This window comes from Sarcophilus harrisii, chromosome 2 (assembly GCF_902635505.1).
Source record: "Sarcophilus harrisii chromosome 2, mSarHar1.11, whole genome shotgun sequence".
NCBI classification, from domain to species: domain Eukaryota; kingdom Metazoa; phylum Chordata; class Mammalia; order Dasyuromorphia; family Dasyuridae; genus Sarcophilus; species Sarcophilus harrisii.
In genome coordinates, this window is record NC_045427.1 from 284,381,583 (window position 1) to 284,407,423 (window position 25,841).

At 36.0% G+C, this 25,841-nt stretch overlaps 1 protein-coding gene across 1 annotated transcript in view; it reads left to right on the forward strand.

Annotated features, from left to right (window-relative positions):
• CCDC88C (coiled-coil domain containing 88C) overlaps positions 1 to 25,841 on the forward strand; it is a 229,549-nt gene that overhangs the window by 178,609 nt on the left and 25,099 nt on the right. The window contains exons 21-25 of the mRNA XM_031952347.1: positions 4,248 to 4,391; positions 8,702 to 8,888; positions 12,903 to 13,048; positions 18,857 to 18,946; positions 22,499 to 22,740. Coding sequence (XP_031808207.1) covers positions 4,248 to 4,391; positions 8,702 to 8,888; positions 12,903 to 13,048; positions 18,857 to 18,946; positions 22,499 to 22,740 — 809 coding nt within the window. The remainder of the gene's footprint in view (positions 1 to 4,247; positions 4,392 to 8,701; positions 8,889 to 12,902; positions 13,049 to 18,856; positions 18,947 to 22,498; positions 22,741 to 25,841) is intronic.

Below are 25,841 nucleotides of genomic sequence, written 5' to 3' on the forward strand. Positions count from 1 at the left end.
GGAAGGAATTGGTGTCAGGGACAACTAGTGTGATAGCCAGAGACCGAGTTCCCATAGCAACCCTCTGGGTGGTCTTTGTCCGGGAGTTAGCTTCCTCCTGACTTAGGGGCCTGCTCTGGCCTGAGCACACATGGCCCTGTGAGACCATGGGACAGACGAGGTGCAATGAGCCTCTGTGTGTGAAAAGAGCTTTCTCTATCCCTAAATCTTCTATTAGTTCACTAACACATTTTGCTGCCAGGAGGGAGGGACACAGGGAGGTGTCTGGAAGCCAGTGAAATTATATAAGTCCTTAGGAGGGACCAGGAAGAAAAAAACCACTCTGATTTTAGATAGTTTAGGTGCTCTTATCAAACTTAGATATTTCTTTTGAGTCTCTTCCAATTGTCACTTTGTAAATTATAATTTATTTAGCCAAAAGAATTAGTAAGTACCAAGAAAGAGAAGACTAGGAAACCTTTTTTAATACTTGTGAATTTAAATTTAATTTCTTTGCCCACGGTAGTAAATTGTCCTTCACTGTGTATGATTTTTATATATTTCTTTAGTAAATTGAAAAGTGCTTTCTTCACTACCCACATCCAGAGAATGAACTATGGAGTCTGAATGCAGATTGAATTTTTAATTTTTCTCTGTTTTTTTTCCCTCTTTTGTTCTCTTTCTTCTCTCATAATATATAAGTGATGTGGAAATATGTTTAATATGGTTGCATATATGAAACATATATTGCTTGCCATTTTGGAGAAGTGGGAGGGAAAACATTTGGAACTCAATATAAATGAATGTTGAAAAATGCCTTTGCATGTAATTAGAAAAAAATGAAATATTATTTACAAGATCAATAGAAAAAATAAAAGTGCTTTCCTCATATCAATACTGGGAGATTAAGTAATGTTACTTGTTTGTATCTTCATTTTATAGATGATTTATTTTATTATTTTATAGATAACTTATAGATTTTTACAGTGAGGAGACTAAAACTCAGAGAAAAGAAATAATTAAAAGAACACTGAATTTGGACTGAAGGAACTTGAATTTGAACCTCAGCTTAAATTACGTGTTTGTCCTTGGCCAAGGCTTTTAACTTTTTTTTAAGCTTCAGTTTTCTCATTTGTAAAAATGAGGGATTTGGAGTAGATGATTCGTTAGATCCTTTCATCTATCTGAAGTTCTAGGCTTGTAAGTTTTAGAATTTTGACTTGAATCCACAGCTCCTGATTCTAGATCCATTGTGCTTTTTACTGTATCACATAATACTTAAATCTGAGATATTTTTTTTGCATTATTTCTTCTTCCCTTTATATCTGAGTGCTTAGCACAGATCCATAGAAAGCACTTGATAAATGCTTTTTCACTTATGTAAATAACTTACAGGTAATTGAAAAGTCTTTATCTCCTCCTGTAGGCTCTCAGCAGTTCTTGATTTAGAGAAAAGGACGAATTTAGAATAGTCAAACATTCCAAGTAAATGAGGGTGATAATTTTCTTTTAAAAGAATTAGTTCAAGGAAGATTTTTAAATTTATATTCAATAAGCATTTACTCTGTGCCAGACACTGTGCTAAACATTAAAGATGAATATCACCACACAGTGGGAGAAGACAGCATGGAATAATTGTGTGCAAATGAGATGTAGATGGGATAAACTGAGATTTGAAGGAAGCCAGGGGGTGGATATGAAGAAGGAGAGTCTAGTAGTCAAAGTCAGGAGGTGGAGTGTCTTATTTGAGATAGGGCAAGGAACATATCGGTAAAGCTTAATAATTTTTTTAATTAAAAAAAAATTTAAAAACCAAAGATAAATTCATGGACCCCAAATTTTAGAATTCCTGCTCTAGGAATTTGAACTGATTTATATACTTTAAGGGAAATATATAATCACTATCTTTAAAGTCAGATTCTCTACTTGTCTTATGGCCTTGTATGTGTTTCTCAAAATCATTTTTACCAGTTACATCTTCTGATTTGACTGCTTCTCTCAGTGACATTAATAATTGTGTCACTCTAGAGAACTCACAGCCTTAGTTTCTTCAATTGTATAATGGGAGTAATAATAGTGGCCATTTCTTAGGGTTATTTGTATGGATCCAAGTGAGTTCTTCCTCTCATCTCATACCTTTTAAGTTACCAGGTTTTCATGATAACCACTTTCAAACCATTCTTTTTTTTCTTCTCTCTCTCCTCAGTACCACCATATTTATATAGGCCTTGGTTATTACCATCCTGGATATTTAAAGTAACCTCCTAAATAGGTCTTTTTGTGACACATTGCCCCACTTAAATCCAATTCACAACAAATTAAGATATTGATTCTTTTTTAAAAATGTAGGATAAATAACAGTTTCTACCCATAGCTTACAGAAATAATCTACTCCCTCAACTTCACGCAGCTTTTTGTTTCTCACTAATACAGAGATGTGCATTTAAATATTTGCTCTAGTTCTTTGTATTGAGATATAGGATGGTATGTAGATAAGAAAGCTATTCGTAGAGTCAAGACTTGGGTTTAAATCCTGTATCAATTATATTTTTTATGTTTTTTTTAAGCTTTTTATTTTCAAAATATATGCAGGATAAATTTTCAACACTGACCCTTGCATAGCCTTGTATTTCAGATTTTCTCCTCCTCCCCATCCCCTCCCCTAGATGGCAAGTAATCCAGTATATGTTATATAGATCAATTACATTTGACTATATAATCCTGATCCAGTCACTTAAGCTCCTCTACCTGTTCCATGCCCCAGCTTCTTAAACTGTGGGCCATGGCCCAATATAGAGTCTCGTAACAATGTGAAATTATAATTTATTGTCAATGAATGTTTAATTTGTGTTTTATATCCTTATACACTCAGTATCACATAAAAATTTCTCTGGCAAAAGGAGGTCACAAGTGGGAAAAGTTTAAGAAACTTTGCTCTAAGCAACTATCTAAGACCATATATTGTATTTCTAGAGAAAAATTCACTGGGAGGGCCTTATATTGATGAAATCAGAGGTGTCATATTTTTAAAATTACCTATGTGTGTGACATTCCTCTCCTAGACTGGATCCTTGAGGGCAGAGCCTAACTTATCTAATGCTTCTGTTCCCTAATTTTAGTCCAGTATTCTACAAACTTTTAGAATTCAATAAATGTTTCCCAAAATAGATAATTTATCCCTATCCTTTTTGCCTGTAGTAAAATCATTATTGCCCCACTAGAGACTCAAACATGTATTACTCTACTTCCATTTTTATTACTTTGCCCAAATTGTCCTCCTTCCCTGTCCCACCCTCCACTTCTTAGAATCTCTAGATTCCCCTTGGTTCAAGTGCTTTCCTGATCTTCCCAGGTGTTGATATTTTTCTTTCTCACTCTTAACCCACCCTCCGCCACTTCTACCAGCTGTGATTATGATTACATTGTATAGATTTTACATTTTCTTGTTTTGGTATGTTTTTTCTCATTACTACCCTTGGGAAATAAAAGTTCTTTGAGGGCTAGAATGATTTTATTTTTGTCTTTGAATTACTAATACCTTCTACAGTTCCTATCACTTTGAACCTCCACATTTGTGATTTCATCAGTACTTAATTAGGACATTCTTAAGGTGGAAACTCACTTATCAATACAGATCAGTACCCTCTATAACTTAAAACCTTACTTAAATTTAAAACTCTCTTTCTTTTCTCAGAGTTGCCTTGGACCCTGATGATGGTTACAGAATTAATATATGTCAGGGCAGGACTTGAACCCAGTTTTTCTTGACTCCAGTACTTCCTAGAGGAAGCTCAATAAATCTTTCTACTGCTCCAACTGGATAATATTTTCATAGTGTTTTAAGGTTTGCAAATGTAGTATGCAAGGTTTTATATATATATATATATTTTTTTTAATCCTCATATATATAATATATATTATTTAATCCTCATATATATATGATATATATTATTTAATCCATATATATATATAATTTAATCCTCATTGTGGCCCTGTGAAGAAGAGTCATCAAAATAGTTTTAAAAACATGTTTATGGTCCTCTACGTTAAGGACCTCTTTTTAGGGGGAAGAAAAAAAATGAGTTGGAACCAAGAGGAGGACATCAGTAAAGTCAGAGATGCCTTCAGAAACTTAATATTTGAAGGTTGTCCACTCTTTTGGTCACCATCTGGGAAAAAAGGACCATAAATTAACCAAAGTGTTCCTGATAACTCTCCCTTTCCCTTTTTCACAAAGTGTCTAAATAGAATTAGTTTCTTTCCAACAGGTACAGTGGTGTTATGAAGCAGAAATCAGAGTTAGAAGAGCTGGAGAGCATTTTAAAGACGGAGAGAGAAGCTTTGCAGCAGGAGAAGAGAACAAATGTGATCGCAGCTGGAGAAAACCAGAGGCTAAGAGAAGAACTGGACAGGTGAGACTTGGGCTGGATGCTGGAAGAAGGCATCTGATCCTGAAAGTAATTACAGGTTTTATTTGGAATAGATTAAGAAATTCTAGTAATCCCTTCATGATAGCATGTTTTTTCTTTATCTTGACCATGTGTACCTAACAGCTTGTTGACTAGTAATCTGTTTTTGTAGATTACACTATCTGGCTTAGGTGTAAAGATCTGCTTAGTGTCCCTACTTCCTGTGGTTCTGTCTTTTCACCCAGCATTGTCAGCCAGCAGTCTGCTGGTAAATGTTTAACAACCAGATCTCTGAGAATTCACAACACACCTTTTAAATTTAGCCTACATTATGAATATTTTCTCCATCATTTGGTTAAGTCTAGACAATTAGTCAATTCCTTTTTTTCTTCTTCTTTTTTTTTTTTTTTTTTTTTTTTTGGATTTCTTTCTTTCTTTTTTTTTTTTTTTTTTAATTTAATAGCCTTTTATTTACAGGATATATGCATGAGTAACTTTACAGCTATTGTAAAGTCCAGCACAAGATGTTAAATATATTAAAATAGAAATTAGATACACAATAAGTATACATGAATTAGTCAATTCCTAATGTGAAACATTTATCAGTTTCTAAGATGTGTATATGTTCACACACTGAAAATTTTATAATCAGAGCTTAAGCCAGCTTCTGATGACATTGTCCCCCAGCTCAATATCACCTAAATTAAATCTATTTTTAAAAATTTTTAAAAATCTACTCCTCAGAAACCCAGAAAAAAAATCTAAAATTGAGCTGTGTGTCATTTTGAGAGGATGAGGAAGGTAGGCAAAGAACCTTCTCCAAGAAGGTGCTTGAGCCTCTCAATCTTTAATTACAGATTTAAAAAAAGTTAACGATTCTTAACTTTTTCTGTGGACCCCTTTGGCAGTCTAGTGAAACCTATGTACCCCTTTTCAAAATAAAAATTTTAAATTCACAAAATAAAATTCATAGATTTAAAAAGGAAATTATATTGAAATAACATTATTGAAATTTTCTTTTAAAAGCAGAGTTCACAGCCTTCCAGGTTCAGGACCTCTAATTTAGGAGAAGAAAAAAAAAAGTAGAAGCAGAGGGTTTAAAAACATTAGTAAGATCAGGGATTCTCCCTGGAAGGTTACTATTTGAAGGGCATCCACTCTCTTGGTCATCTCTTGTGAAAGAAGGGACCATTGATTGATCAAAGGGCTCCCAATAATTCTCACCATTCCTTTTTCATAAAGTGTATAAATTCTCATATGAAGGTAAAAACAACTGGGCATTTTACAGCTCCATTTTATCTTGTCATAGGTTTATTTAAATAAGATAGGTCTAGGGGAAAAAAAAGGAAGAGTGTGACTAGGATTAAGGTTACATTTACTTAGTGTTGAAGTAACTAATTTTCAATCCAAGTAACTCAGTAACCCTGTAGATACAACTTTGACTTTGTGTTAGCACTTTGACTGAAATATAAGATAGAACTAGCCAATGGTCAGTGACTGTCCCATCCAGCCTTTAATGGCATGTTTACACCAGTCACTTCTCAATCAGTCAGTAAACGTTTATTAATCGCCTACTATATACCTAGGGATTGTGCCTCAGATCCAGAGATACAATAAGAGGCAAAAGATAGTCTCCTCACAAAAGTTACAGTCTAATGGAGAAGAAACTTTGGAATAAAAGATTCCAGATGGAATACCATGTCTTTTTCCCCCTTCTTTCTTTTAATTAATTTTTTTTTTTTTTTTTTTTTTTTTTTTTTTTTTTTTTTTTTTTTTTTTTTTTTTTTTGGTCAGCAGATGGAAAAGAGAGACGGCAGAGAGATTTCATATTCAAATTCTCAGTACGTTTCTTTTTCTTGGACAATACATTTTCCTTATCTTTTTAAGAAATTAAGAAACTTCTCCATCATGTAAAACACCAGGGTTTCTTGTTTTGTTTTATCAGCAAAGCCCCCTAAAATCTTAATCCCAAGAAAATGGTTTAACTGATTATATAAAATTTTGTACAGAAAAAAGGCAAAACCTTTTCTGGTGATTCCAGTTAGATAACATTAGCAGTAATGGTAATTACAGGAGATAGTTTGATAATTTTTTTTCTGTACATATTTCCTTTTTTTTTTGTTTGTTTGTGATTTTTTTTTATTTAATAGCCTTTTATTTACAGGATATATACATGGGTAACTTTACAGCATTAACAATTGCCAAAACTCTTGTTCCAATTTTTCACCTCTTACCCCCCCCACCCCCTCCCCCAGATGGCAGGATGACCAGTAGATATTAAATATATTAAAATATAACTTAGATACACAATAAGTATACCTGACCAAAACGTTATTTTGCTGTACAAAAAGAATCAGACTCTGAATTATTGTACAATTAGCTTGTGAAGGAGATCAAAAATGCATGTGGGAATAAATATAGGGATTGGGAATTTAATGTAATGGTTTTTAGTCCTCTCCCAGAGTTATTTTTCTGGGCATAGCTAGCTCAGTTCATTACTGCTCCATTAGAAATGATTTGGTTGATCTCGTTGCTGAGGATGGCCTGATCCATCAGAACTGGTCATCATCTAGTATTGTTGTTGAAGTATATAATGATCTCCTGGTCCTGCTCATTTCACTCAGCATCAGTTCGTGTAAGTCTCTCCAGGCCTTTCTGAAATCATCCTGTTGGTCATTTCTTACAGAACAGTAATATTCCATAATTTTCATATACCACAATTTATTCAGCCATTCTCCAACTGATGGACATCCATTCAGTTTCCAGTTTCTAGCCACTACAAAAAGGGCTGCCACAAACATTCGTGCACATACAGGTCCCTTTCCCTTCTTTATAATCTCTTTGGGATATAATCCCAGTAGTAACACTGCTGGATCAAAGGGTATGCACAGTTTGATAACTTTTTGAGCATAGTTCCAAACTACTCTCCAAAATGGTTGGATTCGTTCACAACTCCACCAACAATGCATCAATGTCCCAGTTTTCCCGCATCCCCTCCAACAATCATCATTATTTTTTCCTGTCATCTTAGCCAATCTGACAGGTGTGTAGTGGTATCTTAGAGTTGTCTTAATTTGCATTTCTCTGATTAATAATGACTTGGAGCATCTTTTCATATGACTAGAAATAGTTTCAATTTCTTCATCTGAGAATTGTCTGTTCATATCCTTTGACCATTTTTCAATTGGAGAATGGCTTGATTTTTTATAAATTAGAGTTAATTCTCTATATATTTTGGAAATGAGGCCTTTATCAGAACCTTTGACTGTAAAAATATTTTCCCAGTTTATTGCTTCCCTTCTAATCTTGTCTGCATTAGTTTTGTTTGTACAAAAACTTTTCAGTTTGGTATAATCGAAATTTTCTATTTTGTGATCAGTAATGATCTCTAGTTCTGCTTTGGTCATAAAGACCTTCCCCTTCCACAGGTCTGAGAGGTAAACTATCCTATGTTCCTCTAATTTATTAATAATTTCATTCTATGCCTAGGTCATGAACCCATTTTGACCTTATCTTGGTGTACGGCGTTAAGTATGGATCAATGCCTAGTTTCTGCCATATTAGTTTCCAATTTTCCCAGCAATTTTTATCAAACAGTAAGTTCTTATCCCAAAAGCTGGGATCTTTGGGTTTGTCAAAGACTAGGTTGCTATATGTTGACTGTTTTATCCCTTGAACCCAATCTATTCCACTGATCAACTAATCTATTCCTTAGCCAATACCAAATAGTTTTGGTAACTGCTGCTCTATAATATAATTTTAGATCTGGTACTTCTGTACATATTTCCACAATTATTGTGCTGCACAAGAAAAATCAGATCAAAAAGGAAAAAGAAATGAAAAAAAAAAAACACACAAACAATAACAAAACAAGTGAACATGCTCTGTTCCCATGGTTCTCTCTCTGGGTGCAGACGGCTCTTCCCATCACAACTCTATTGGAGCTGGCCTGAATCACCTCCCAGCCTGGTTCTTTTGCATCCAAGGAAACTGAGACTCAGAGACAGTGTGCGGTTTGATGAAGTTCACATAGAGCCCAGTCATAGAGCCCAGCTTTCCTGGGGCATAGATCATAGGACCATCTCGTTAGACCCTGAAGGATTTTAATGGCCATTGAATCTGACCCCTTCATTTTACAGATGAGGAAACCAAAGTTCAGTGGTTACAAGTGTCTTCCTTATCCAGGAGCCCAGCCAGCAAGGGTCTGAGTCAAGATTAGAACTCTGGTCTTTTTAACTTCAAGTTCAGAACTCTCATCCCCATCCCACTTGGTAGCCCTCATTTCATTTACTTTGTGGCTTGCCTGTTGATAGAGTGAATTTCCTGCATGGCCAGCTGAAGGGGGAATATGAAGAACTCCACTCCCACACAAAGGAACTGAAGACGTCTCTCAACAATTCCCAGCTAGAACTGAACCGCTGGCAAGCTCGATATGATGAATTGAAAGAGCAAAATCAAAGCATGGACATCTCCATGACCAAAATGGATAACCACTGTGAAGTGAGTCTCTTCTCCCTTTGTTATGCCGGCTATTATACCTGCCCAAGCTACTTTATGAGCCTTTACAAATTACTGTTATCAGATTTACAGCTGAAAAGAACCCAAGCAGCTTGTCTAATAGTAGAATCCATGAGAAGCTGGTCTAGAGACCTATACACTGAAGTGACAGAAAACTTGGATTTGCAGGTTACAGTGTCACCCAGGGAATTTTTGTTCCAACTGTTACATTGTGATCTTTTTTCATGGAGTTTATTCAAATTATTTGAGAGAACAAGATTTGGAGTTGAGGGGAAATTACTTTCCAGTCTGTTTTGGGGAGAGATGTTGGGGAAATAACTTCTTTAGTTATTTTGCATTTAGTTATTATTTTTATTTAAATTATATATATATATGCAAATTACAAATGAATTATTATTATTATTATTAAGTTAAGATTTAGTTACATAACATAATGAGGAAATAGTATTTCCCAACTAATGTTGGGAAAGATTGAAGGCAAAAGGAAAAGAGGATGGCAGAGGATGAGATGGATAGATGGTATTATGGAAGCAATAAATATAAGCATGGACAGACATCAGGAAGTTATGGAGGATAGAAGGGCCCAGCTTGCTGTGCTCTATGGGGTCACAAAGAGTTGGATATTGCTGAACAGCAATAACAGGGGAAAGGTGATTTCAATTCTTGCCAAAGGCAAGAAGAAAGCTACGCTTTTAATGGCTGAGTACTGAGTGATATCTATTCCTGAGGGCTTAGCTGTCTGACCTTTTCCTATGACCTTTTTGGTATAATATTTTTGCTTATGTTAGAAAAAGGTCTTCATTTGCCCCATTCTTGAATTTCGGAGAGATTTATAGCAAAACTTTAGCTCTTTCTCAGGGGCCAAGAAGGTAATTAGAATTTAGGCATCTGGGTATTAAGGACTTGATTTCTTTTTCTTATTTTTTTAAATGATATTTTATTTTTCCAAATACATGAAAAGATAGTTTTCTACATTTACCTTCGCATAACTTTGTGTTCCAAATTTTTCTCTCTCTCTTCCTCTTCCCTCCCTCCCAAGACAGCAAACAATCCGATATAGGTTAGACATGCACAATTATTTTAAACATATTTCTATATTCATCATGCTGTGCAAAAAAAAAAAATCAGATTAAAAAAGAAAAAAACAAGCAAACAGACAACAAAAGATGAAAATACTTTGATCCCTATTCAGTCCTCCATAGTTCTCTCTCTAGCTGTGGATGGCACTTTTCCATCCCAAATGTATTGGAATTGTTTTGAATCACCTCATTGTTGAAAAAAGCCATGTCCCTCAGAATTGATCATCACATAATTTTGTTGTTGCTGTGTATAATGATCTCCTGGTTCTGCCCCCCTCACTTGCCACTAGTTCAGGCCTTTCTGAAGTCAGCCTGCTCATCATTTCTTAGAGAAGAATAATATTTCATTACATTCATGTACCATAATTTATTCAGCTATTCCCTAACTGAGGGGCATTCACTCAATTTCCAGTGAGGACTTAGTTTCTTTATTACAAATGCTAGTCTTCATGCTTCCCAAGAAGGTAACTCAAGATCAGTGATACTGTCAGTACTTAATCTATTTCACACAAACTCTGTGTGAGGTATTTTTGTTGAAATAGGGAGCAAATCCACAATTTTATTATTGTAAGGAGTTTTTAAATGTAGAAAAATCTAATAATACAGACTAGGTAATTTTTGTTGAAATGGGGAGCAAATCCATGATTTTATTATTGTAAGGAATTTTTAAATGTAGAAAAATCTAATGATGCAGATTCTTAATTCCTCCAGTCACCTAAAATCATAGATATACAGCAAGCATGTATTAAATATTTACTATATATGTATAAATATATACACACACACACACGCACGCACACACACATCCGGCACTCTTTCCTCTGACACTTGGAATCATATTATCCTCTGTTGTTCTAACTGTATAGATAGAACATTTATTAAGTACTTACTGTGTACAGGGCACATGCTAAATGCTAGGGACCTGTATAGAAACAACAATTACTCTCGGTGAGTTCCCATTCCAGAAGGGAAAGACTTTTAAAACATAAAGGAGAACTATAAGTAGGATTGGGGGGGGGGTGTAATATCGGGTACTTCCCCACTAATGGGAAGGTGGGACAGACCAAATGAGTGTAAAGTGAGCAGCATGAGTGGGACCCCCCAAGAAATGGCGATACTGGCTAGAAGCACAGTAATGAGGGGATGAGTTTTGGGTGAAATCATCCTGAAATGTGCTTTTTAAGACTTATGGTTGGGAGATGGAATATCCCAGAGAGTGAGTTAAACTGGGAATGAACATAATACCTTTAGGCACTGAGAGGTTAAGTCATTCAATCAAGTAAACATGTATTAAGCACTTGCTGTGTGCCAGGTACTATGCTGCAGGTTAAGTGACTTGCCTACTGTCAGGTATATTAGTATATGTCAGAGATAGGATTTGAACTTTTGTCTTCCTAAATCCAGAGTCAGATTTCTTTTATAAAGTGGATGTTGTAAATATTGGAAGTAAAATGATTTTCTCTAAGATTCACAGCAAGTTTATCTTTACTACTGGTGACTATTACATTCTGGGATTCTTTCCATTGCCCCATCTGGTCTTATTAATTCAGAGACTTTTACAATCCTTATTGTGCCTTGTGGCCAGATAGTTTTCCTGGAGATACTCCTTTGAGGAATTCTATAAAGAATATAGTATCTGAGGTTGAAGAAATCAGAACCTTTAGCACAATCTATCAGAGGATAAGGATATTATTATAGGTTAATAGGATTTAGATCTAAAAGGGATTCTAGTACTCTTCTAATTAAAACATCCTCAATTTAGAGGTTAGGATAATGAGGAGCAAAGAAGGAAAGTGACTTGGGTGAAGTTAATAAAAAACTAATAAAAAGCTAATAAAAAGTAAACCCAGAATTCAAATGCAGTCCTTTGACTTCAGATCCATTGCTCTGTGGGGCCTGGAGTCAGGAAGACCTGAGTTTAAATGTAGCCATAAACACTTAGTAGTTGTGTAGTCCTGGGCAAGTCAATCTGCCTGTTTCCCCACCTGTAAAATGGGGATGATGCTAGCACCTGCCTCCTAGAATTGTTGTTCAGTTGCTTCAGTCTTTCTAACTCTTCATGACACAATTTTAGGTGCCAAAGTACTAGAATGAGCACTCTTTTCCTTCTCCAGTTCATTTTACAAATCAGAGAATCAAGGCAAACGGTTAAGTGACTTGCCTAGGGAAACACAGCCAGTAAGTGTCTGAGGTCACATTCGAACTCAGAGCTTCCTAACTCTCTATTCCAGGGGTCCTCAAACTACGCCCACAGGCCAGATGCGGCAGCTGAGGACGATTATCCCCCTCACCCAGGGCTATGAAGTTTCTTTATTTAAAGGCCCACAAAACAAAGTTTTTGTTTTTAGTATAGTCCGGCCCTCCAACAGTCTGAGGGACAGTGAACTGGCCCCCTATTTAAAAAGTTTGAGGACCCCTGCTCACTAGGCCATTTAATTGCTCTTCTATAATGGGTGCTTAATAAATAATAGATGTTTATTTCAATTGCCCATCTCCATTCCATTTTTAACCCCTAAGCCTTCATCTCTCTAGGCTGTCCATTTGTTAATTATGTTTATGTTTTGTTTTCTCCCCTGAGCTGCCAGTATTTAATGAGGTAAAATGCCATCTGGTATTAGGATCATAATTATCAAAATATATTATATTAACTATTAACTATAATACATAGTCCAGTTGTAGTCTCCATCACTACAGGAAGGGAGAAATTGCATTGTCTCCATGACCTCTGTAGCATTACCTATACTTTCATTCTTTCCTCTTTAGACTTGGAAATTTGTTTCTCCCAACTGGGAGCAGAGCAAATATTAACTGTAGAGTCCATTACCAGATTTTTGGATCGATATTTAATACCTAGGCCTAATGGAACTCTCCAGGCCGTGACAAATGTTTATGAGCCATCATTTGTTCTGTGTTTCAGCTGCTTTCCCGTCTCAAGGGGAACTTGGAAGAAGAGAACCATCATCTTCTGAACCAGATCCAAATACTGAGTCAGCAAAACCAGATGCTTCTGGAGCAGAATATGGAGAACAAGGAACAGTTCCATGAGGAGCAGAAACAATACATGTATGATGGAAGCTGGGGAGTCTCCATGCATAGCATAAAGGGGCTTTGTCTCTGTGATTCTGGATGCATAAGGCAACCATACCTAAAGGCAGAGAAGGAAGTCATGATAACTCACATTTATAGGAAACTTCTTGGTTTGAAGATAATGAGGGCAAGTGTGGGGTAGGGTCTGTACCTATGAACTCCCAGGTGTGAGCAAACTCAGACTACCAATGTGGATCAGCCCCTTTTTTGCAGTTTAGTGTGTATGTGTTGAGGTCAGGAGCCAAATGTTGAGGTGTAGACCACATGTTGAGGTCTACATTTGGGGTACCTAAATGAAATTAGGATTTAGTTAAGGTCTAGTGGCAGGTTTGGGGTACAGGGAGTTAAACAGAGTTCCCTTGGATTCGGCGCAAGGATACGGTGGTATATGAGGTCTAGTAGTGGCGTGGAATTCCCAATAAAAGCATTTATTGGCCTGGAGATCTAGATTGATAAAAGAGGTTTATTACTGAGTTTAGAAGTAGGAGATAGGTGAAGGTAGAGACAAGGAGGGCACTGGACAGAGGGTCCAGTGGACAGAGGGTCCTCACATGGCAACCATGTTTGGAATCTCTGCAAAGAGGGGTTCCCAGTGTGGTCCTTTTAAGTCGGAGACTTAGCGCGAGGGGCTTTGGGGTGTAGCCCCAAAGTTGGCTCAGATCCGGGTGGGGCTGGGACAGGTCCGGATCTTCTATTGGAATTCAAAGGGACCAGGATTTGTGAGTCAAAGGGTAATTTACATTAACTAGGCAGGGTTGGGAATCAAAGATTGGAATCTTTCCCGCATCATATAATACATATTATATGTGTATTTTGTATATATATAAAAATATGTTTATATACAGAGAAAGAATTTGGAAATCAAATTTTTTAAAAATGCAATTGAGAAATACTTAAAAACATAATTCATATAATATTTTATAACCTATATATTATATTTAATAATTGATTTCTAGATATCAATATGTATATTTATGTACATTTATTGTATTTCTCAATTACATTAAATTTTTTTTTACATTCATTTAAAAAATTTTGATTTTGAAATTCTCTCCACCCCCTTGAGAAGTTAGACAATATGATGTTAATTATATCCTGTGAAGTCATGCAAAGCATATTTCCATTTTAGTTATGTGCCACTTAAAAGTATTAAAGAGTTGAGGAGAGGGCTGAGAAGTTAGCTGATTTTCCCAGAAATATGTCACAGGTGAGATTTGAACCTAGGTCTCCCTGGCTTTAAGACTCATTCCTTATCTACTATACCATGCTGCCTTTTAATAATAACTTGTATGCTTATACTTTATGAAGTTAGAAAACAATTTTCATGCTTTATCTCATTTGATTGTGATAGCAGCCCTGTGAGGTAAATGGTGTAAATAGCATTAAATGGCCCAGTGGAGAGAGTGCTGGACTTGGAGTCAAAAAATCCCTTCTTCCTGAATTCTTCAGACACTTTTTGCTTCAGTTTCCTCATCTGTAAAATGAGCTGAGAAGGAAATGGCAAATCATTCCAGTATCTTTGCTAAGAAAAACTGCAAATGGGGGCATGAAGAATTGGACACAAGTGAAAAAAATGACTGAATTGTAAATAAACACATGGTTTGGTATTATCCCTAATTATAGATTAGGGAAGCAAAATTCAGGAAAGTTCAGTGACTTCCCTGCAGTCACAGAATTGTGACACTGCTGATATTAGTGACAAACAGTCCAGTGTTCATTTTGTTGCACCATCTTACTTTTGTATTGCCCAATGGCTGTATAATCTCCTCACTGACCTCTGCCTCTGGACTTTTGCCATTTGGAGATGAATCCTGTTTCTGGCAACTTATACAAGATGTATGACAGAGTTGTTAGTTAGCAGGTGTCTGTCATATGGTCAGGAATCCTGTCTTATTAACACACCATTAGCTTTCTGACAGCAAACTTTTTCAGGGGCCTGGCAGAAGCCGGAAGTGCCTCTTCCCAGTGTAATTTTTCTACTCATCACTGCTGTTAGATATTTATCTTTGTTTGCTCTACAAAAACTATAGCCTAGGTCCAATAGACTCAGTGCCATTTCTGAAACTGGTTTTAGTGATTTTTTTAAAAGCTAAAACACTGATTGAGCTCAATAAATCAGCCATGCACATTGGTTTATGCCTAGTACTAAAAAGCATTAAACAAATCTGGCAGGCAGCTGAAAATAAATATAATACATTCTTCTTTTTTTCTGTTAACCTATAACAGTATTAATAGTTGGCATTTATATAATTATTTAAAATCTGGCAGGCAGGTGAAAATATAATAAATTCTTCCTTCTTTTCTGTTAACCAATAGCCATAATAATAGTAGTTGGCATTTATATAATCATTTAAGGTTTACAATGTGCTTTACAAATATCTCATTTAATCCTCACAACAATCCTAGGAGATATCTGTATTTATTACCTGATTGTATAGATGAAGAAAGGGAGACAGAGAAGTTAAGTGACTTTCCCAAGATCACACAGGTAGTAAGTTTCTGCAGTTGGATTTGAACTCAGGTTTTCCTAAGTGCAGGTTCAGTGCTTTATCCACTGTGCTCCCAAGCTGGCTTTCTCCTTCGAGGCTGCCTCAAAATGGATTTTTGCAATTGAATTTAGAGCATATAAACTGTGGTTGCATTCATTCAGGAAATCTTTAATGACCATTATGTACAGATTATGGTTTGGCACAATGGAAGATACAGAGATGAGTTAGCAATGGTCTCTTTTCAAGAAGTAACTACAGAAGTACTACTTTTTTACAGCATCATAGCATTTTGGAGCTTTGAGGGACTTTACAAGCCATCAGTTCCATTTCTTCATTTTATAGATAATGAAACGGACTTGCATCTGAGTGGGAAGCCTGTCAAAATTAATTTATCAATACATATATTTTGGACAAATGCTTTAGTTGTGAGATGAATTGTGTCCGTAATTTGGGAAAAGGAAATAAGTCTGGTTTACATCAAAACTGCAAAAGCCCATCTCTTTTAAGACCACCTGTTCTCCCTTTGCTACTGAACAGACATGAATGCTATGGGCAATGAGAAGATTGTGGTGGACATGAACAAGCAGTAAGATGTCACCAGTCATAACTTACTTGTGAGAAAGTATCACCAAAATATTACCAAGCACTTATATGACTAGAAAATGATGAAAGAGATACCCATTAAAAAGAGAGAATGAATAATCCAGGAATTAGGCCTGGAGGGCTCTGTTGGAATTTCCAAGGTATCAAAGGAACCAAAATCTCCACCATATTGTTACTGACTCCTGTGAAAGATCTCTGGAAAGTCATGGACAAGAATTTTAACAAGATGAGAAAGTGTAGTAGATGTTGCAATTTGTAAAAGTGAAGTAAGCTACCCACATTAGTCAAATTATATATCTTCCAGAGAGATTAAAAAAAAGCATTTAATAAGTACCACTGTTGTGGGGCATACAGTGATGATTTATATATGTCTGGGAGAATAATATTGAGGGTTGATATTGAAACTGGATCTTGTGATTTTGATGGATGACAGTCCAGGAGGAAGGAATTGAATAAGCAAAGGTGCTGAGTGGGAAAGGATCAAGTATTAGAATGATGAAACTAAAATCTCTCTTCATCTAATCTAAGTTGGTTTATAATATTTTTTTTTATTCTTCAGTGGCATTTGATTTTTCCATTTACATGGAAAGACAGTTTTCAATATTCACTTTTGTAAAATTTTGAGTTCCAAATTTTTTCTCTCTCCCTTCCCTCCCTTATCTCCCCTCCTTCAAAATAGCAAGCAATCTGTTATGGGTTATTTATGTACATTTGTTTTAAACGTTTCCATATCAGTCATTATGTGAAAGAAAAATCAGAACAAAAGGGAAAAAACACAGGAAAGGAAAAGAAAAGGTAAAAATAGTACGCTTCAATCTGCATTCAGCCTCCATAGTTCTCTCTCTACATGCAGATGGTATTTTTCATCACAAGTCTATTGGAATTATCTTGGATCACTGTATTGCTGAAGAGAGCCATGTTTATTGTAGTTAATCATCACATAATCTTGCTGTTACTCTATGTACAGTGTTCTGGTCCTGCTCATTTCACTCAGCACCAATTCACATAGGTCTCTCTAGGCCTTTCTGAAATCACCCTGTTGGTCATTTCTTACAGAACAATAATATTCTGTTACATTAATATACTGCAATTTATTCAGCCATTCTACAATTGATGGGCATCCATTCAGCTTCCAATTTCTAACCACTATGAAAAGGACCACCACAAACATTTTTGCACATGTGGGTCCCTTTCCCTCCTTTAAGATCTCTTTGGGATGTAAGCCCAGTAGAAACACTGCTGGGCCAAAGGGTATGTATAGTTTTGTAGCCCTTTGGGCAGAGTTCCATATTGTTCTCCTGAATGTCTGCATCAGTCCACAACTCCATCAACAATGTATTAGTGTCCCACTATGACATTATATAGTGTCAGCATGCAGATATAAATTCTAAGAAATGATTCATGTTGGCAAAATAAACAGATCTTGGTCACTTGTTTGGGATTCAACAAAAAAAGGTTGTTACTAAATCAGACCTATTTGTCTTGATATCTGTGATAAATAAGTGATATGTTATTATGTCCTTAGAGAATAGCTGAAATAATTAGGGGGGAAATAGGGAAACTTTATTCTTTCTAGTATTTTATTGTTCATTTCTTTTAGTCATGTCTGGCTCTTTTTGAGCCCTTTTGGGGTTTTCTTGGCAGACTGGAGTGGCTTGCAATTTTTTTCTCTAGCTCATTTTACAGAGGAAAAAGCTGAGGCAAATGGGGTTAAGTGACTAGTCTAAAGTCACACAGGTATTAAGTGTCTGAGGTTGGATATGAAATTGGGAAGATGAACATTCCTAATTCTAGGCCTGGAACTCTGACAAACCGCCTATTTCTACTATATCTACACAATCAGATAGAGACTTTTTTTGGTTTTAAATTGTAAATAGTTTTTGAAGCCAGATATATCTACTGTTTGGTAATTTACATAAATCCATGATACAATTTAGTATTTGAGGATATAAAAAGCCATAGATTTTTTAGAGCTAAAAGAATAGTCCTATCCATTCATTCTTAGATGAAAAAATAAAGAACCCAAGAGTCAGATGACTTGCTTCAAAGTTCACAGTTAGTACACTTGTGAGACTTTTAGGCTCTTGGCTCTCAGGAAGTTTTCAGTACTAAAAGGTACTTGACATTCTCAAAGTTTTTTTGTTAGTAAAATTCAAGGGTTGGTTTAAAGAATCTCTGAAGTCCCTTTCATCTCTAAATCTTAGGATCTCATCCATGACTTTGGTTTAGTTCTACTGTGGTTCTCAGCTTGGGGGTTCTTTTAAGACAAAAACAAAAGAAATCAGTTCCATTGTGCCAATGAGGCACATCCTCAAGTGGACATAGGTCAGGACTCCCATTTTATTAATTTTACTTTCTTCCAGGGTTGAGTCACTCTGAGAACCAGATCTGTGTCATTTAATTTTTAATGTTTCCCAAGGGTCTGGTATAGTCTCATGTGCTCCAAAAGTGTATCAGGAACTCTTTATTGACTGATTAGTAGTTTTAGTCTTTTTAATTCAGATAGTTGGGGAAGAAAGGTTTACTTCCTTGAATTACAGTACAGTTAGAGCTGAACATCTTAATAATTCATTAAAAGTGGCTGCAGTGCTGAGACCTCACTGAGTATTTTTGTTTGGTGTTCCTGTGTATCTCTGCTGATCGACTAAATTAAATTTAATTTTTCTACCTTTGTTTCCTGTTCTTTTCTCAGAGACAAACTGAATGCCTTAAGAAGACATAAAGAAAAACTAGAAGAAAAAATTATGGATCAATATAAATTCTATGATCCTGCTCCAAAGAAGTAAGTTCTGTTGAACTCTATTGAAGCTCTATTGCTATTTGCCTTTTTTTAAGCTTTTAACTATAAAGGAAGGAGGCACCATAGTACAGAGAGAAGAACATTTATTCAACTCAGAAGTAGATACAGGATTACATATGCTTTGTGTATTTATCATTGGAAATAGAACATTCACTGTTGTTTTTAGCCATTGGCCCTTTAATCTCAGTCAAGTTCTTATTAGAAATATAAATTGGCTGCACCAAGATACCGTTTCTGATTTGAATACAGCCCCAATTGTAGGCCCTATTATAAAATTACAGAATCTCAGAGTTGGAGGGAATTTCAGGAGGGGTACCTAGGACACCCCCTCCATGAAATAGCAGCCTTTCACCTCTGTGGAACCTCCTCGGAAGCCCATTCATTCTGTGGAACCATTCTGATGGTGAGGAAGCTTTTCCTTATACTTAGCTATAATCTTATTTGCTATGTCTTCCATTCACTAGTTATAGTTCTGACCTCAGGTAGAGGTCATTATTAAATCTCTCTTATGGGAAAAACATTATGCTAGATAGGGATATCAAGAGGAAAAAAAAAGTTAAAAAAAAGCCTTCTACCCAAGGAACTCACATTTTACTTGGAGATGCAACATGTAAGCAGGTAAATAAAATAGAGGATTATTTTAAGCGGGAGTGGGCACCAACAATTGAGTGGAGTGAGAATGGTAAGAGGTCTTAAGGTAATTGTATTTAGCTAATAATATCCCATCCCCATGTGTCAGCCATGCTTTTCTTCTTTATCCTTTCAGCTTTTTCGTTTTTTTCTTTTCCTTTCTTCTCTTTTGTTGCCTCAGGTCTTGGTAGGAAGCTGCTAATTACCAGTCAAAGGCAAGTTGGAAAGTCTGCTATAAATTTATAAAGTAAAACAAAAGGCAGTTTGCCATGACATTAGTGGAATTAGCCATGGGGACACCCATAAAAATTAGGACAGAGGATCTTTGAAGGGCATGGGGAATTTAGCGGTAGTAAGTACAATATTTATCTTCCTGCTATTGCCAAGTAACTGCTATGTATGCACAAATTATGGCCTGGCATCTGTAGAAGAACTGTTAAAAGAGCCAGAGGAACACCTTCCCAGGCTTCAGGTCGTTAGGAAAGAACAGAGTCTTCCTTGAAAAAAATGGAAGTGTTGTTTCTTAAGGTAAAAAAAAATACAGAAGGATGGGGTGGATGCACACAAGGGTTTCCTGACCCTTTATCACCAATCTATAAATAACATTTCCCTCTCTGAACTAATGATACTTTATATATGTAAAGCAGTTTACAAAACATTTTGTCACGATCCTCTCAAAAAGAGACTATGTAAGTATATTATCCCAATTTTATAGATAAGAAAGTTCATGGTTAGAAAGGTTAACTTAACTGGTCTGTCAGTCACATAGCTAATAAATAGCACTGCGATGAACGCCATTATAAAAATGGTGGCACCTGAGGAAGGAAGGAACTTTCCATAAAAAGAACAAGTGAAATCTTTGACTTAAGTAATAAACTTAATCATAATCCACTGTAGTATTTAACAGTAGATAGTTACCAAGTACTGAGCAATAAATACTGAATAAATACTTCATAATTAATTAGGAATAAATATTAATAACACTTAATAATGAAGAATAAGACTCTTGCTGTAATAATGGCAGACTTTCTCCCTTGAGAATGCTGAGAGTGATGGTTTGGGATCCCCTGATAAACATCAGGAGACAGATCATCCAATTAGGGTCAAAAGTAGGAACTGTTAGTGGTGGTGGTTGAGTCTCTGCAGAGGGGGCCCAGGCAGCTACTGGTCTACATGATAGTTAAAAGAGCTCTTTTGTCTTCGTGGTACTTGGGTCAGATATGATGGTTCATTCAGACCAGTGAGCTGAGTTCAGAAACACATTATCAGAGCTCTTAATGGCCTTAAAAAAAGAAAGGGATTTTTTTCATCACTACAGAAATTAGGTTATCACATATCATGTGACTTGTCCAGCTAGTGTGTGTCAGAGGCCAGATTTAAATTCAGGAAGGTGAGTTTTTCAGGCCTGGCACTGTTCATTGTGTCACCTAGCTGCCTGCCATTGTACAATAACTAGCTGTTACTGAGAGGCAGGTGTCTAGGACTAAGCATGTGGTATGTTAGTCACAAGGCACCTGGAATGTCAGGTTCCATTCTGCAGATGAACAGATCTGTAGGACGATGACAAACTGGTGTATTCCAAAGAGAAATCCTAGATGGAGAGCTAGAAGGGACCTCAGAGGCCATTCAGGATTAGTGGAAGCTTTCTCCTGATTGTTTCATACACAGGGGAACTGTAGGTATTGAGCCTGGAGAAGAGAAGACGTAAGGAAGAATGACACCATGTTTAAAAATGTAAAGGAAGAGATTTCACTTGGGCCTGTTGGGTCCAAATAGAACCATGAGAAATTATAGGTGCAAATTATTGATTGGCACAAACGTCCTCACAGATATCTAAGAGTAAAGTAACAGTTGTAGCTATTATTCCTTACATGAGAACATTTCAAGTGGTAGTGATGATACATTACATTAAAAATGAAACATACATTAAAAATGCTTGTCAAATTGATGACTTGTAAACTATAGGCTTGTTGTGACAGCTCATTGGCACTTTTGGTGGTATTCTGTTAACTTTGTTTTAAATTTTGGTCTCATAGATCTCAGAGATGCCAGATGGATGGAATTAACTATTTCTAAGACATTTCCTCAGGTAGAGACTTTTCAGTTTGTGAAAGTTGGTCCCTGAGGTATACAGTCTGCTAAGGAAAGAAGGAGAGAAATTTTAGGTCTTAACCTGCACCTGATTCCTGAAATACCCTCATCGAAGGGAATTTGACCATTAGAGCAGGAAATAGCATTCTAAATTAATCACTTGTCTGGACACTCTGTTTTATCCATCTCTGTGAGTTTTTTTTTTTTTTAAGAGTTTTGAGGGATCTAAACAAACAAGCAGAAAGCTATTTAAAAGTCAAAAGCATGGGGCACATAGCAATGATTTCTCTTTGGGATACATGTTTTTAAGGAGGAATCCTATAATTTGATTATCTAATAAAATCTCTTAATTTTAGGCATCCAAAAAAAGAAGTGTACAACTCCAGTGACTTAGGCCTTCTTATTCTCAGTTGAATCCTTCTTCCACTTTTCCATGATGAAATCAGCTTTCAGTTAGCCACAAGCTTATTATCAGTCTGTAAATTATTATTGTTTTTGTTGCTATTGTTATTATTTTCAGATTAACTTCCATTTCATTCACCATTCTAGACCAGAGTATCTTTAGGAAATACCATTTATTCTACAGTTACAACACGGCATCCCTCTACTAACTCCCTCTCTTTTATACCAGAAGGGCATTAGGGTTTTAATAATGACACTCACTGTACCACCTGTAACCCTGTGCCTGGCTTGACTCCTGGCATCTCAAGAGACCAACCCAGCCCCCAGATTGGTATTTGAAGGGTTGAGCAGCCTCAAGAATTTCCAAGTGTATCTTATGGTAGTGTCTTTTGGAAATCTCTTTCCAAATAGAAAAAACCACTGGATTGGAGCCAAAGCCTTAGTGAAACTCATCAAACCAAAGAAAGAGGGTTCAAGAGAACGCGCCAAATCAACTGCTGAGAGCCCTCCCTGGCAGCTGGACTCCGCAGATCCGGCTTCTCCATCTGCTTCCCAGCATCTCCGATTGCAGCAGGAAACCCCAGATAATATTGCTGCTGCAGGCTCCAACAGCCAGGAGGAGAAAGATGCTCACAATGGATCTGGGGGGAAAGGTAGGGCTGACCAACCCCATGGGTAACATAGGTAACCTGCTAAATGATTGATAAGTAGAGAGAGCGTGTGTGTACGTATGCACGCTTCCAAGTCAAGTAGGCATTGAAAGACAGGTTGTTTCCCAATGACAAAACATAAGCATCTATCATTTGGTCCTAAAATTCCGTCGTGTTCTAATGACTTAAATTATAGAGCTGGAAACATTACTTACCAGGTAGGAGTTTTGAATATTTGCATCTGCTGTCTTTATGTCATCCTAGTTGGTGCATTAGAGAAAAAGTACATCTATGTATGTTTTTAGTATATCTGTGATGAAATATTTCTTTGTAAAGAAATCACACATCTTCACATAGCCTGTAGGAACCCTCAGAATCTGCACAGAATTCTTGGGCAGTTTTAAGTTTTAATAACTTATGTGGCAAATGTTACTGAAGCAATCTATAAATAATAGTTCCCTCTCTGTACTAATGATACTTCATATATGTAAAGCAGTTTACAAAGCATTTTGTCATGATCCTTCCAAGAAGAGACTATATAAGTATATTATCCCAATTTTATAGATAAGAAAGTTCATGGTTAGAAAAGTTAATAACTTAATTGGTCTATCAGTCACATGGCTAATAAATGGTACTGGGATGAATATCATTATAAAAATGGTGGTGCCATTATAAAAATCCCTCCTCCCAACAGCCAAATCTTCCCAATGCAAATCCAGCATTCCTTTCTGTATGACGTGTTTTCTCTCCATTTTAATTTTTTCTTGTTATTGATAGGGAATTCAGTTTCACTTGCAAAACAAATTTTCATGTTACCTATGCTTTTTTCCAAAAAAAAAAAACAGTCAAAGAAAAACATCTCAATGTGTAGTCTTAAGACTACCAGATCTCTATCTGGAGGTGTTCTATCATGAGTCTTTTGGAATTGTGGTTAGGTGTGCAAATCAGAAATACCAGATCTTTCCAAATAGTTTATCTTTATAATGTTGCTGTTGTTATAAATGGTTGTGTTCTGCTCATTACACTTTGCATAGATTCATAAAAATCTTTCCAAGTTTTTCTACAACCGTCTTTTCCAATACAACTAACATCATAAGAGTATTCCGTCACATTCATAAGCCATAACTTGTTTGACCATTCACAGCTTGATGGGCATTCCCTCAGTCTCATATTCTTTCAAGTGGCAAATTATTTAGCTAATTTACAAATGCATCTAGCTATTGCCATTAGATGCATATCTTCATATATAGAAACAGCAATACATATATCTATGCATAAATAATATTTAGTGTCTATATTTGGAGGTAGGAAATCTTACATAGTCTGCCTCTGGCTCTGACATTAACTTATTTTGTAACTTCAGGCAAGGTACTTTCTTCCTTTGTGAAATGAGGAGTTTAGATAAGCTGGAAAGGACACATCTACCTCTACATTAAGTAATTTACCTATATTTATATTGCAAGTATATGTCAAAGGCAAGATTCAAACTCACGTTGTTCTAACTCTGAAGATACTTCTCTATCTACAATGACCTGGACTTGCTAGTCCTTTTAGGCTAATTTAGACTTTTAAAAAATTAACTTGACTTTTTGATATCCAAACGTTTTTGTTTATTGATATGTGTTTTATAGCACTATAAGTGGGCAGTTTGGTACAGTAGATTGAGTGCTGCACCAGAAAGACCTAGTCTCAGACATGTACTAGCTGTGTTACCTCAGTTTTCTCATCTGTAAAATAAAATGGAAAAGGAAATGGCAAAGTGCTCCAGTATCTTTGCCAAAAATATCCCAATTGGGATCATGAAGAGTCAGACATGACTGAACACCAGCAGCAACAGCATGGGATGGAGAACTGGAAGAGACCTTAGAAATCATCTATTTAGTCAAGTTTCTTCATTTTATACATGGAGACTAAAGCTCAAAGAGGAAATCATAGGATAATAAATAATTGTAACTAGCATTTATGCAGTGCTTTGGGTTTGCAAAGTACTCTGTATGTTTATCATTTAATTCTCACAACAATCTTGTAAGGAGATACTGTTATCACCTCCCTTTTTGGTTGTCTTTCACTATGTTGGAGGCAAGGTTCAATGTGTCCAGCTGTGGCTGATCAAATCAGTACAAGCTTGGGATGCTCTATCACAGGTTGGGTACAAATAATCTGTGTAGACATTTGGAATAGAGAAGTCTCTAAATTTGCACATCTCATATTTCTTTTGAGCTGCTAATACCATCCCTATTCCCGTTTATAGATAAGAAAACTGAGTCTGAGAGAGTGTGACTTGCCCAAATTTACATAGCTAATGAGTGTGTAGGGCAGGATTCACACTCAGGTCATTCCAACTCTCCACTATACTCCTTAGCTACTTCTAGAGCTAGAAAGAATTTATCTAGTCCAACCACTTTACAGATAAAAAACTATAACAAGAGACATTAAAGTGATTTTGGTCAACATCACACATATATTAAATAGCAGAACAGAGCTTCTAACCCTGGCCCTCTGTAACTCCAAATCCAATCTTTTTTTCTTCTATTCCAATTTGGTATTTATTGGAAATTGACTTCATCAGTTATGATGAATTATATGAGCCTAAATCAGTAGAGAAAATTGCAGAAATTAAATCTCCACCCTAATGCATCTTGGTAAACTTACCTATGTGTGGGCAGGTTATTATATATATACATACATACATACATATACACACATACATATATATAAAATGGGGACCTAGATCATTGTTTCCCTCTTCAACTTGCATTACATACTTGTAAAATGCCTAAATTTGATACTATAGGCTCATTTGCCTTCTTCTACCTTATGATGGCTTAAAGCATCTCAAAACATGGACCAGGGAATCAGGGAAAAGGATCAGTTAGAAGGGAAGAACTTGATACAAAGAAATAGGAATCTGGGTTGTGTTTTGTTTTTAAGATTATATAGGTTTTAACCCTATGGATGTAACCAGTATTCTGTCTGGTGTCTTTACAATCTGTGAAATGAAATATCACCAGTAGATGGCACTATTGGTGAAGAAATAACAGCAAAGAATGAGAAAAAAATCTAAACCTTTAAAGTTGTTTGGAGGAATGGAAAAAAAAAAGTAT